This window comes from Schistocerca gregaria, chromosome 3 (genome assembly GCF_023897955.1).
Source record: "Schistocerca gregaria isolate iqSchGreg1 chromosome 3, iqSchGreg1.2, whole genome shotgun sequence".
Classification (NCBI taxonomy): Eukaryota; Metazoa; Arthropoda; class Insecta; order Orthoptera; family Acrididae; genus Schistocerca; species Schistocerca gregaria.
The window spans coordinates 416,188,735-416,202,697 of record NC_064922.1 but is presented as its reverse complement, the minus strand read 5'-3'; the positions used below and the strand labels follow the sequence as shown (position 1 = coordinate 416,202,697).

The following is a 13,963-nucleotide window of genomic DNA, read 5'->3' as shown; positions in this document are numbered from 1 at the left end:
TGGTTCCAGCAGTGAGAAATTCAAGCTGGTCAACGTGCCCCTTTTTGAAATGTTGACCAGTCTCCCCTACATGATACTTTTCTAATTCTATTTATTTAAAAAGCCCACACATTCAATCAGAAGTGCAAAATACCGTGTGTGTGCATGCCTTATAAATTGAACCACCACTTTCCAGTTCTCACTTATGCACCCATCTGCCACTTATCCTGTAGTTATTAAGTAGTATACCCGTGCTTCCACACTGCCACTGGTCTGTATTTGGCAGCAGACAGGCCACAGTGTGCTGGTGTAGAGAGCACTGACTTCAGTGATTACCTGTTACATTGGTATGGAGCTGATGAAAGGTACTAATGAAGTTAACATAATACGGCTTCATCTAGTGCAAGTATGACGTTTTTGTCATTGTCCCCCTAGCCTTCCCTTGCCACTACTCTTTCTCTTGCTGTTTCTAACTTAACTCATAACCTGAATGAGATGATATCCTTAATTCAATATAAATATAATTTCTTCTGATTTTCTAACTCGTTCTTGGCTGAAGTGATTCCTTGCATGACAATCAAGTGCTTGTAATTTTTAAAAAAACTTGTTGTACATTTTTAACTTGGGTACTATAACTTTAGAATTCTGTCAGTACTACAAAAGTCACTTTGGAAGTGGACCACATGACTTTATTTGTTGTAGATTGTTCCCGTGTTGCTGCTGTTTTTGTGTTTGGATATGGAAATAGTCATCAGCTCTAACAACAGCAGCACTAAAGTAATCATCTCTGTAGCATGTGCTTGTGAAGTTAAAGTTGGTTTGTGTAAGGTTACGTTTAGTAGCAATCCAGTTCAAATATTTGTGGAACAGTCATATCTCACACACTACCTTTCTCTTCAAGATTTATAGCGTTCTTTTTATCTCTTGTATTTGGCTGTTAATTGCCTTAGCCGCTGGAGCTCTCATGCTCACAGTACTCACAGAAACAAAGTCCCTCTCAAGGTCACATGTGACGTCACACAGCCAGAGCGCGCAGCCACTACTCAGTAGTAGACTTAATAATGACACGAAGTGCCCGGTATATAATTTTTCTGGGATCAAGGTTAAATCATTTATTAAAATTTATACAACATAGAATAAATCAAGCCTTATTTTTACTGGGATTATCTTGTGAAACAACATAAATGTTGAAAAATGATAATCTCAAAACTATTTCATACACAATTCTGGGTGCTACTTAACAATAAATAAGCCTGCCACAAATATATTTAAACAAACAACCCTAATACAGTACTTGATGTGTACTTCACAAAAAAGCATTATGCTGCTGTTGCAGTGCCTGAAGATTTCAGTCAAATTCCTTATGAAACATCACAGATACCTGGGAACCTATAAATAAATTCCACTTACTAATCAATCTGATTCTACCCACACTCCTTTTTCACTTCAGGTTCCAGTCATATTGCAATCCATCTCATTGTAAAACATTAAATATGACACCGGTATGTATAAAAAAGAACTTTATAAATGTAGCAGTGGCAAGCAATTTATTGTGCTCATGTCATACCACCAAGAATGCTGTCTCTTTACTTCAATTAATCTATCTGGATTTACTATAAAATTATAACTTTTAACAAAAGACATAGCGAAACGAAGCAGTTGACATCAAATAACAAACAACTGATATCAATCAAGAAAACCATGGCAAAATGAAGAATGGAGATATGTATGTAGCCATGTATCTGGTGGAAATGAGCTTTGGGGTCACATGATCAACAACAAACAGATGATATTAGCTGTCAAAACTTTCTTGCTGAGAAACTGGATGGTGCCATGATATGACATGACGGGATGAGACTGCTTGTGTGGATGGTTATCATTTGAAAAGCATTTCAGAATGTTTCCACAAGATATGGTGTGACGTGACATGACTTGAAGTGACATGACAGACAGTGTGAATTGGACTTTACGAACGTTTTCGATAAATGCAACCTTTCTACACAAAACTGATAGATGCTACATGGCGTTCAGGCCAAAATACAAAATAAATAAAAAATAATTTTCTTTGCTACATACTACAGTAAGGCTCGGTGACAGCTCATCTACATAGTCCATTCTTGTTCTCTGTAATCAGTTCGCTTGTACGTATCTTTGCTCTACATTTCCTCAACTCCACCATCCACATAGGAATTGTAATACTCCACTGACAGTAGTTCAGTATTTGGCGACAGGGAATCTAACTGTCCAGCAAATCACAGATTGTCAGGTTTAACACAGAAAATCAGTATCCATTGCACTAACATCTCCTGGTATTCATAGTATAATAGTCAATAAAACAGTAGTTATACTGGTAACTAGTCTGCAATAAACATTACTATATGCATTGAGTGAACAGTTTTCATTAATGCAAATATCATGGAAATGTTACAGTGATCGTGATTGTGAGTGCATTTTTATCTAGATGTTAGTCTGATGATAATAGCAAGCATACTCTCAATAGATGTTAAAGACAGGTTTATACAGACGTGAATGATCATGATTGTGAATGCACCTTTCTCTATTAGTCTGTTTGATACTAATTGCAAGCAAACTCTCAATAGATATTAAAAACTAGTTTCCACAAACATGAATTACTTACATGGGCAATCCTTCCACACCACCCCACCACCACCACTATGCAAACTTTTAACAGATATTAAAGGCAGGTTTCCAAACATTTGTATTACTTATATTTGCAATCCTTCCAACTTCCATCCTATCACCACCCCACCACCAGAATAGAACATAAATATCTGTACTCAATGAACACTGGTCTTTTTAAGTCAACTTGTGGAAACACCATACTTGCCTTCCCCACTGTCATGCCAAATTGCATCTAGGTTATGGAAGTTAAAATAACTGCTTGTAAGTGAAAGCTTTTACAGTGTTGATGAGTACATGAATTTTATAAAATCGAGGACATCCATAACTTAAGTTAAACGTAGGTATGTGTCCCTGAATACCCTGAATGTAATGTAAATTTAGAATTTGTTACGTTTATGTTCTTGGTTGTCTGTACGATCTGCATCTGTCTCTTTTGCTTCTATTTATGTATTTAATCGTCTGTATGTTTTGTATACACATACTATTATTTAAGTAATTTTGTATCGACATATGACGAGTGCTATGTCATTGAATATGGTTAAATGGATGATAAATAAATATCAAAAGCTAATTTTATTCCATATATGAAATAAAAATTGTTAACATAACTATGAAACGCGTATACAAAATCTACGGTTATTGGTGTTGCTAAAGGCAAAAGCTTTTACTTTTAGTTTGTTTGAAAATAGTTCATTCGAGTGGCGTTACATCGACGAGATTGAAACTCTGTGTGATCTTTGTTCTTTCCATAGTTTCTTTGGTAAATGTGATATCTTATTTGAAATGCTTTGTGTTGTTTATTTTGAGTGTTTGAGTGTTGTGTGAATAACTTGCGTTATGGAGTTTATTGTTGCTAGTGTGGACAACGTAAAGTTTGACATTGAAATTGCCTTGGAGGAGCAATATGGAGCTCTCCCATTACCGTTTGCGGGAATGGACAGTATGTATAATGTTGGACTGTGAAGTGACAGGCCCGAGGTCATTCTATAACTTGTTTCTTCTTCTTCTGCAGAATCTATTGCTGCTGTCTGCGAATTTTACCCAAAAGGAAATTGTGCTAAAGGTCCTGCCTGTCCATTTCGACATGTTCGCGGTGACAGAACAATAGTCTGTAAACATTGGCTTCGTGGACTGTGCAAAAAAGGAGACCAATGTGAATTTTTGCACGAATATGACATGAGTAAAATGCCGGAATGTTATTTTTATTCAAGATTTAGTAAGTTCAATAAGTATATTTTATTTATTTACGTTTTAGAGCTATATGCAAGTGCATTATACATCATTATCTACCCTTTGATTTGCAGATGCCTGTCACAACAAAGAGTGCCCATTTTTGCATATTGACCCAGAAAGTAAAATTAAAGACTGCCCATGGTATGACAGAGGATTTTGTAGACATGGCCCAAATTGTCGGCATAGACACGTAAGAAGAGTCTTGTGTATGAACTACTTAGCAGGGCTCTGTCTTGACGGACCAGAATGTAAATTTATGCAGTGAGTATATTTGTTGCTTAGGAACAGATTAAGTTCGTTTTGATATTGTTATCAACTTATAAATGTGCTTTGCGCATGCCATTGTCCTGAACTCAGTGTGTCTAACTCGCAGCAATTGTAATATCAGCATTTTGTGGCTGAATAATTTTTAGGCACTTTGTGCTTTGTACACAGAGGGGGCTCATTACAGTCATCAAAAGTGTCAGTATTCTGCTTTTTATGAAGAGCGTCAGTATCCTACTTTTTATGAAGAGCTATGGTCAGATGTTTGAGAGACTATTGTTTTTTACTTCTACACATTTTAAATGAAAAATATGGATAAAGAATGTAGGTAGTACATTCAAGTGCATCAGAATGACTTGTGTAAAAATTGTAACATTCCTCTGCTTCGACTATTGATAATTTCTTGCTACTCTGCCCCAAGAAAAAAAGGGTGCGATTGTTGATGTAAATGTGACAATTATATTCCCTTCCACACTGCCAACCCTTCCCCTGAAATCTTGTTTTTGGTGGCAGGCTGATCTATAGCACATTTCTAAATGTTTCATAGCCTGAAATTTCTTACGACAACCCATGGCACTACTCACTCTTGCTTTAGTTATGTATTTATCACTTTTTGATGTTTCATTCAACTTGTTGATATGAAGAGTTGTGGCTTGCTATTTTAGTTGTATTTTTAATGATGATGTGTCACTTTGTGATTGCTATCAAGTAAAACTAATCTAAGCTATGGAGGTATGCATCAGTCATTTTGAAGTATAATTGTGTAGAACACTTGAGTAATTTTTTATGTTTATTGGAAATGCTAGTGAGACACACACCTCGTGCACTGTAGAGAGAAAAAGTTTAAAAGTCACCCAGACTCAATCTGTTCTCTTTCTTTCCTTTGGACTCTATGTACGCAACACCTTTCTATTTAAATAGCTAGGTAACATGTACTTAAGTGGTTACAATACATGCCCATTGACTATAAATGATACCAGTTGTCTTTCTATTTCTCTTGCACCTCTATTGAAAACAAAGATTAAGTCTACGAACAGGCCATGTGAACTCCTTGCTCCAGCAGAAGACTTATGTTTGGGGCTTTATTGCTCCATTACATTTTGAACTATTCTCTGAGACTAAGTGGAGTTTCAGATTGATGGTGGCAGTCTTTCGAATGATGATGAGTCCCATACTCCTTTACAGAGCATAGGGGAGCGACGCGGGAGACCCGCGCCACCTTGCACCCTCTTATTCCTTGTAGCCAGTGTATATGAAACAGTTACAACATTTCAGGTGGAATGTACAATGGTGCAGTTTTCCTTTTTGTTTAGTTATTTATTCAGTTTTCGTGGTATATTGTATTGTTCTCCAATTCAAGAAGTTATTTACCTTCACATTCTCACTAAAGGAAGCAGAAGAGACAGGACAGCACCTTATTACGTGAGGGCTACCTAGCTTGTGCAGCCAGTTAGAAGCTGTCCGATGAGCCACAAGTAGTCCTCTTGCTTGGAGTTATGCCTGATACTTGTGCCATATGCCAGTCAGCTGGAACTTCCATTTGTTATGTCCATGTCTTGTCAACTGGTGTGTTGACATCACTAGCCATCTCTTTTAGAGTGCTACTGCCTCCACTTAGGATATAAGCAGAGGTAATGGTCACTGCATATGTGGCATTCAGCTGGCTACACATGCCTCTCAGCTTGTGCTAAATAGCAAGCAACTTAGACAGTTCTGTCTTTTTTGACTGGCATGGGTTTGGCAAACCATAGTTTCATGAGCTGGGGGCTAGTCAATGCCAGATGTCCTACATAAGCATAAGCTGTGTGCATGCTTCAGTGACCATGATGTGGTGCTGCAGTGGATAATTGTGTGTAACCGGAAATGGAGACCATGACTTAACCACCTAGATATCAAGTACTGTAGGAACTAATATAAAAAAATAAATCTCAACCTTTATGATGTGCTAATTGCCAATGAGGTGAATAGCAGTTGAGACAGAACATTCGCTCCCAGGTAACATTTTGGGAACCTGCTGTGCCACAGTTGTATAGGGCTTACCCAGGCAAGTGAGACTATGTTTGGATGGGCACTTACTTTCCGTGACGGGTTTTGGACACAGCATTGCATCCTGACATTCTCAAAAAATCACTGCGAATAGTTTTTGTGGTCCATTAGGCAGTACTTACAGAACAACTGAATGGTTAGTTTTTTTAAACTGGCTTTTTCAGTCGAACGAAGCAAGTCTCTGTGGCCATGTCAGCTGTATTAAATTTGTCGTCACTCTCCGGATGTGAGTGTTTTCACGTAATGGAGACATCTGACTGACAAGTCTCTGAGAATTACGTCAGTTATATTGTTATACAAATGTTTTCAGGAAGTCTCCACATTTCAGTGATTTCACTTACATATTTTTTCAGCCATTTTGGAGACAAATAACATATATTATTTCAAGGAGAAGTTAATAAAAAGTGTAGTTCTCTAATAGAGCACAGTCAACAATAATGACTACTGTGCAATTCACATTTCAGTGCTTGGCAGAGGGTTCATCGAACCACAATCATACTATCTCTCTACTATTCCATTCCCGAACAGCAAGCGGGAAAAACGAACACCTAAACCTTTCTGTTCGAGCTCTGATTTCTCTTATTTTATTTTGATGATCATTCTTACCTATGTAGGTTGGGCTCAACAAAATATTTTCGCATTCGGAAGAGAGAGTTGGTGACTGAAATTTCGTAAAAAGGTCTCGCCGTGACGAAAAAGTCTATGCTGTAATGACTTCCATCCCAACTCGTGTATCATATCTGCCACACTCTCTCCCCTATAACGCGATAATACAAAACGAGCTGCCCTTTTTTTGCACCCTTTCGATGTCCTCCGTCAATCCCACCTGGTAAGGATCCCACACCGCGCAGCAATATTCTAACAGAGGACGAACGAGTGTAGTGTAAGCTGTCTCTTTAGTGGACTTGTTGCATCTTCTAAGTGTCCTGCCAATGAAACGCAACCTTTGGCTCGCCTTCCCGACAATATTATCTATGTGGTCCTTCCAACTGAAGTTGTTCGTAATTTTAACACCCAGGTACTTAGTTGAATTGACAGCCTTGAGAATTGTACTATTAATCGAGTAATCGAATTCCAACGGATTTCTTTTGGAACTCATGTGGATCATCTCACACTTTTCGTTATTTAGCGTCAACTGCCACCTGACACACCATGCATCAATCTTTTCTAAATCGCTTTGCAGCTGATACTGGTCTTCGGATGACCTTACTAGACGGTAAATTACAGCATCATCTGCGAACAGTCTAAGAGAACTGCTCAGATTGTCACCCAGGTCATTTATATAGATCAGGAACAGTAGAGGTCCCAGGACACTTCCCTGGGGAACACCTGATATCACTTCAGTTTTACTCAATGATTTGCCGTCTATTACTACGAACTGCGACCTTCCTGACAGGAAATCACGAATCCAGTCGCACAACTGAGACGATACCCCATAGCTCCGCAGCTTGATTAGAAGTCGCTTGTGAGGAACGGTGTCAAAAGCTTTCCGGAAATCTAGAAATACGGAATCAACTTGAGATCCCCTGTCGATAGCGGCCATTACTTCGTGCGAATAAAGAGCTAGCTGCGTTGCACAAGAGCGATGTTTTCTGAAGCCATGCTGATTACGTGTCAATAGATCGTTCCCTTCGAGGTGATTCAGAATGTTTGAATACAGTATATCCTCCAAAACCCTACTGCAAACCGACGTCAATGATATAGGTCTGTAGTTAAATGGATTACTCCTACTACCCTTCTTGAACACTGGTGCGACCTGCGCAATTTTCCAATTTGTAGGTACAGATCTATCGGTGAGCTAGCGGTTGTATATGAATGCTAAGTAGGGAGCTATAGTATCAGCGTAATCTGAAAGGAACCTAATCGGTATACAATCTGGACCTGAAGACTTGCCCGTATCAAGCGATTTGAGTTGCTTCGCAACCCCTAAGGTATCTACTTCTAAGAAACTCATGCAAGCAGATGTTCATGTTTCAAATTCTGGAATATTCCATTCGTCTTCCCTGGTGAAGGAATTTCGGAAAACTGCGTTCAATAACTCCGCTTTAGCGGCACAGTCATCGATAACAGTACCATCGGCACTGCGCAGCGAAGGTATTGACTGCGTCTTGCCGCTTGTGTACTTTACATACGACCAGAATTTCTTTGGATTTTCTAGCAAATTTCGAGACAATGTTTCGTTGTGGAACCTATTAAAGGCATCTCGCATCGAAGTATGTGCCAAATTTCGCGGGTCTGTAAATTTTAGCCCATCTTCGGGATTTCGCGTTCTTCTGAACTTCGCATGCTTTTTCCGTTGCCTCTGCAACAGCGTTCGGACCTTTTTTGTGTACCACGGGGGATCCGTTCCATCTCTTACCAATTTATGAGGTATGAATATCTCAATTGCTGTTGCTACTATATCTTTGAATTTGAGCCACATCTCGTCTACATTCGCATAGTCAGTTCGGAAGGAATGGAAATTGTCTTTTAGGAAGGCTTCTAGTGGGACTTTATCCGCTTTTTTAAATAAAATTATTTTGCGTTTGTTTCTGATGGATTTGGAAGAAATGGTATTGAGCCTAGCTACAATGACCTTGTGATCACTAATCCCTGTATCAGTCATGATGCTCTCTATCAGCTCTGGATTGTTTGTGGCCAAGAGGTCAAGTGTGTTTTCGCAACCATTTACAATTCGCGTGGGTTCGTGGACTAACTGCTCGAAATAATTTTCGGAGAATGCATTTAGGACAATCTCGGAAGACGTTTTCTGCCTACCACCGGTTTTGAACAAGTATTTTTGCCAACATACCGAGGGTAGGTTGAAGTCCCCACCAACTATAACCGTATGAGTGGGGTATTTATTTGTTATGAGACTCAAACTTTCTCTGAACTGTTCCGCAACTGTATCATCGGAGTCTGGGGGTCGGTAGAAGGAGCCAATTATTAACTTAATTCGGCTGTTAAGTATAACCTCCACCCACACCAATTCGCACGGAGTATCTACTTCGACTTCACTACAAGATAAACCACTACTGACAGACACAAACACTCCACCACCAATTCTGCCTAATGTATCTTTCCTGAACACCGTCTGAGACTTCGTAAAAATTTCTGCAGAACTTATTTCAGGCTTTAGCCAGCTTTCTGTACCTATAACGATATCAGCTTCTGTGCTTTCTATTAGCGCTTGAAGCTCAGGGACTTTTCCAGCGCAACTACAACAATTTACAACTATAATTCCGACTGTTCCTTGATCCAAGCATATCCTGTAATTGCCAAGCACCCTTTGACATTGCAGCCCATCCCGCACTTTCCCGAGGCCTTCTAACCTAAAAAACCGCCCAGTCCACGCCACACAGCCTCCGCTACCCGTGTAGCCGCCAGCTGAGTGTAGTGAACTCCTGACCTATTCAGCGGAACCCGAAACCCCACCACCCTATGGTGCAAGTCAAGGAATCTACAGCCAATACGGTCGCAAAACCGTCTGAGCCTCTGATTCAGACCCTACACCCGGCTCTGCACCAAAGGTCCGCAGTCGGTTCTGTCAACAATGCTGCAGATGGTGAGCTCTGCCTTCATCTCGTAAGCAAGACCGGCAGCCTTCACGAAATCAGATAGCCGCTGGAATCCAGAGAGAATTTCCTCAGATCCAAAGCGACACACGTCATTAGTGCCGACATGTGCCACCACCTGCAGCTGGCTGCACCCTGTGCTCTTCATGGCATCCGGAAGGACCCTTTCCACATCAGGAATGACTCCTCCCGGAATGCACACGGAGTGCACACTGGATTTCTTCCCCTCCTTAGCCGCCGTATCCCTAAGGGGCCCCATTACGCGCCTAACATTGGAGCTCCCAACTACCAGTAAGGCCACCCTCTGCTATTGCCCGGACCTTGAAGGCTGAGAATGATCCTCTGAAACAGGGCAGGCAGCTGCATCTGGCTCAGCCAGAGACAGTGCCTGAAACCGGGGAGGCTTTCTGATCAGCCTCCGGGGACGCCTTTCGCTGCCTGCCACGCCTTGGAACGACCTCCGAATCAACCACAGGCGAGGGCTCAGCCCCACTGCGGGCAGCAACCGGGGCAACCACAGCGGCAGACCGATCTGGGGACAGACGGGACGAGGTTGACATCCCCGTGATACCCGAGTCCGGCTCCCCACAGTGGTGCCCATTGGCAACAGCCTCAAGCTGCGCGACCGAAGTCAGTGCCGATTGCAGCTGTGAGCGAAGGGATGTCAAGTCAGCCCTCATCCGAACACAGCAATCGCAGTCCCTGTCCATTCTAATTGATGTTTAACAACAGTTACCGAAACACGAGTCCGTGCCTAGATAACGCAAGCGGAACACGCAAAGAATGTATCAACTAACCTGTACAAATGCCTAACGACTGCACTGCAATCTGCTGAATTTACGATTACAGTAACTAAAACTCGAAATTGCACCTCCTATACGAAACTCACACGCAATTTAAATAAGAATCTACGAAGTAAACACTAAAGCGCGATGCTACAACTGTCAAATACTATAATACGCCCGAAATATATGAATTAAACAATGCCAGTACCCAAAAACACGCAAAGAAATTAATTAAACTATCTAACAAATAAGTAAGCTAGGGTTATATGACTTGCTGCTGCAGCTGCTTATCCAACGGCAGCAGGGAGCACACTGACTGACCAACCGACACTGGCCGCTCACAACAAAAACAGAAGACAGACGACTACGCGAATTTGCACTATTCAGGTACTAAGGCGCGATGCTACAACCCTCAAATACTATAATACGCCCAAAATATATGAATTAAACAATGCAAGTACCCAAAAACACGCAAAGAAATTAAACTATCTAACAAATAAGTAAGCTAGGGTTATACGACTTGCTGCTGCAGCTGCTTATCCAACGGTGGCAGGGAGCACAATCATTGATTTGATAGTGCCAAAACGATTGAATGTTTCTGCTGGGAACTGAATGCATCAGGGATCAGACACGTGCAGCTGTCACTCATAGCAATGCAGCCTACTTTTGATCCAACAGTCACCAACATTCCATACCATTGCTCGTCCTTCAGTGGAGTAACTATTCAGAAGTAAACTGCTAGTAAGGAGGCCATTTAGGGTTTGAATTAATCAGGATCTAGTGGTCCTTAAATGCGAACCATATTTCTGTGCTTAATCAAGGTAAGAGTCATTTGCTGCTCTGATTAATAAGCAGGCCCGAGATGATTGTAGAATTACCAGTGTCCAAAAAGAGTTGTACCCCATTCTGTATTTTTTAATTGTTTTTACAGATCTTTTATCTGAGTATTGCTTCTGTGTTGTTGTTTATGCTGGTGGGTCGAAGCAAGGGGATTCCAATGGCTGTGCTGTATTATTTTCAGGATATGCTTTCAAGTTTTTCTTACGTAAGAGATTCCCAGTTTATATGTGGTATTGATGGTGCTGGAGCAGAATTGATGTAATCATGCTACAAAATTTCTCATCTACACTGACTCCCTATGTGCCCTTTACTAGGCTGTCCATCACATGTACACAGCAGGAAGATATATTCAGATGATATACCATGTCAGTTCCACTTGTAGAGGCAGGGCAAGGTGGTGTCATTTAGCTTGGTCTCAGGAACATGAGAATGCAGGATAGTGAAGCAACCAAGGATCCTTGATTGGAAAATCCATTTCATAAAGTGCTGCTACTGTACAAGCACAGATATCTGTGCAGCACATTTTAACAGAATGTGTTTTACATACAGTTATAAGAGACATGAGTGCAGTACTCCTTTTGCAGCAACAGCCAATGGATTACAAATTCAGCAGAATTGATGTAAAACTCAAGCCTTGTTGTCAGTCTATAAAAAAGTTATATTAAGTAATTTTGTATTGTAAATTAATCAAAAAAGCCCTTAAAACTTCTCATGGTATGGATGCACTAATCCAACATGTGAAATATTATAATTACTATTTACTTTTAAAAAGAACATTTTGTGTGACTGTTTTTTAAGATCAATTTTAATCAGCAACCTCGTTGCATATTTTATGCGCCCAGCACGCTCACCTAGAAGCTACTAGATGTTTAGTATTACTTAAACAAACTTAATTGTGATTATTAACTATCTGTAAGTTTTTTCATTATTGGAAAGCATACTCTCGAGGAAATAAGAGACATCACTCTAATTTCATCTTTGCTACTGTGCTTGTAATTATATTGTCAAATATGCAAAGAGCAGTTTGCTACTAATAAAAATTTACAAAGTCTCCTAAAAGATAAGGCTACACCATAAAGCCTAACATCAGTAAATTAACACCGAAATACCAATGGAGTTAGGTGCCTGACAATAGACATGGGGCAGTGAAGCTATGTTTAGTGCCAGCATGGATTTCTTCAAATGGATCCTACGTTTACCAAACACAGAAAGAAATAACTTTTTATTTGTCTTTCTCTTGCTGATTTCCCTGCTTTATCCTATTACTTGTTTTCATGTCACCCATTCTCACTGTCACCCCACCTGTAGGGCACACACACACACACACACACACACACACACACACACACACACACACACACACACACACACACACACACAGAGAGAGAGAGAGAGAGAGAGAGAGAGAGGGGGGGGGGGGATGTCATACATTTCTTACCCCCAAGGTTTCTTCCAAGTAGTGAGCGTACCAAGTTAAGTTGAAATTTTTCCGTACATCTTCTTTCTTTACATGTCACTGCCCGCCCACACCCACTCCTATGGATCAATTTCCATCATGACTATCTCCATTCTGACCACCAACCATGAATATTATGGATTTGACACTGATGTTAATCATTTTCTACTGTTTTTGTCCCCCTTCCACCCCTAACCAAATCTCTGGGGATGAAATTTCATCAGAACAGTTACCAATCAGCCTGGCAGTACCAAAAACTAAGGATTCAACATTAATGTCAGTTGCACTATTTGAAAAAGTCACTTCTTTCCATCCTCACACACAGCTGGAGTTTAAAGGTAACCATTCGCTGTCTACAATGAGGTGACAAAAGTCATGAGATAGTGATGTACACACATGCAACTGGTGGTAGTATCATGTACACAGGTATAAATGGTCATTGCATTGGCAGTGTGTCATTTGTTTTTGGGTGATTCATGTGAAAACGTTTAAAATGTGATTATGGCCACATGACAGGAATTAACAGACTTTGAATGCAGAATGGTAGTTGTAGCTAGATGCATGGGACACTCCATTTTGGGATTCATAAGGGAATTCAATATTCTGACATCCACAGTGTCAAGGGGATGTACAACGAATTTATGTGTTAGTGCAGCTAAATTTGGCATTAATGGGCTGTGGCAGCAGATAGCTGCCACGTGTGCCTTTGCTAACAGCACGACATCGCCAGTAGCACCTCTCCTGGGCTCAAGACCATATCGGTGGGACCGTAGACTACTGGAAAACCGTGACCTGGTCAGATGAGTCCCAATTTCAGCTAGTAAGAGCTGATGGTAGGGTTCGAGTGTAAACAGACCCCATGATGCCATGGACCCAGGTTATCAACAGGGCAGTATGGAAGCTGGTGGTGGCTGTGTAATGGTGTAGGCTGTGTTTATATGGAATGGACTGGGTCCTGTGGTCCACGGGAATCAATCATTGTCTGGAAATGGTTATGATCAGCTACTTGGAGACCTTTGGCAGCCATTCATGCATATCATGTTGCCAAACAAGGATGGAATTTTTATGGATATCAGTGTGCCATGTCAGCAGGTCACAATTGTTCACAATTGGTTTGAATAATGTTCTGGACAATTTGAACAAATGATTTGGCTAGACTGCAA

The 13,963-nt window shown here is 40.7% G+C and overlaps 1 protein-coding gene across 1 annotated transcript in view; it reads left to right on the top strand.

Moving 5' to 3' along the window:
- Window positions 1-3,370: 3,370 nt before the first annotated feature.
- Window positions 3,371-13,963, top strand: part of LOC126355046 (cleavage and polyadenylation specificity factor subunit 4) — a 29,292-nt gene continuing 18,699 nt past the window's right edge. The window contains exons 1-3 of the mRNA XM_050005198.1: window positions 3,371-3,562; window positions 3,635-3,838; window positions 3,927-4,116. Of these exons, the coding sequence (XP_049861155.1) occupies window positions 3,460-3,562; window positions 3,635-3,838; window positions 3,927-4,116 (497 nt within the window). The 5' untranslated portion in view covers window positions 3,371-3,459. The remainder of the gene's footprint in view (window positions 3,563-3,634; window positions 3,839-3,926; window positions 4,117-13,963) is intronic.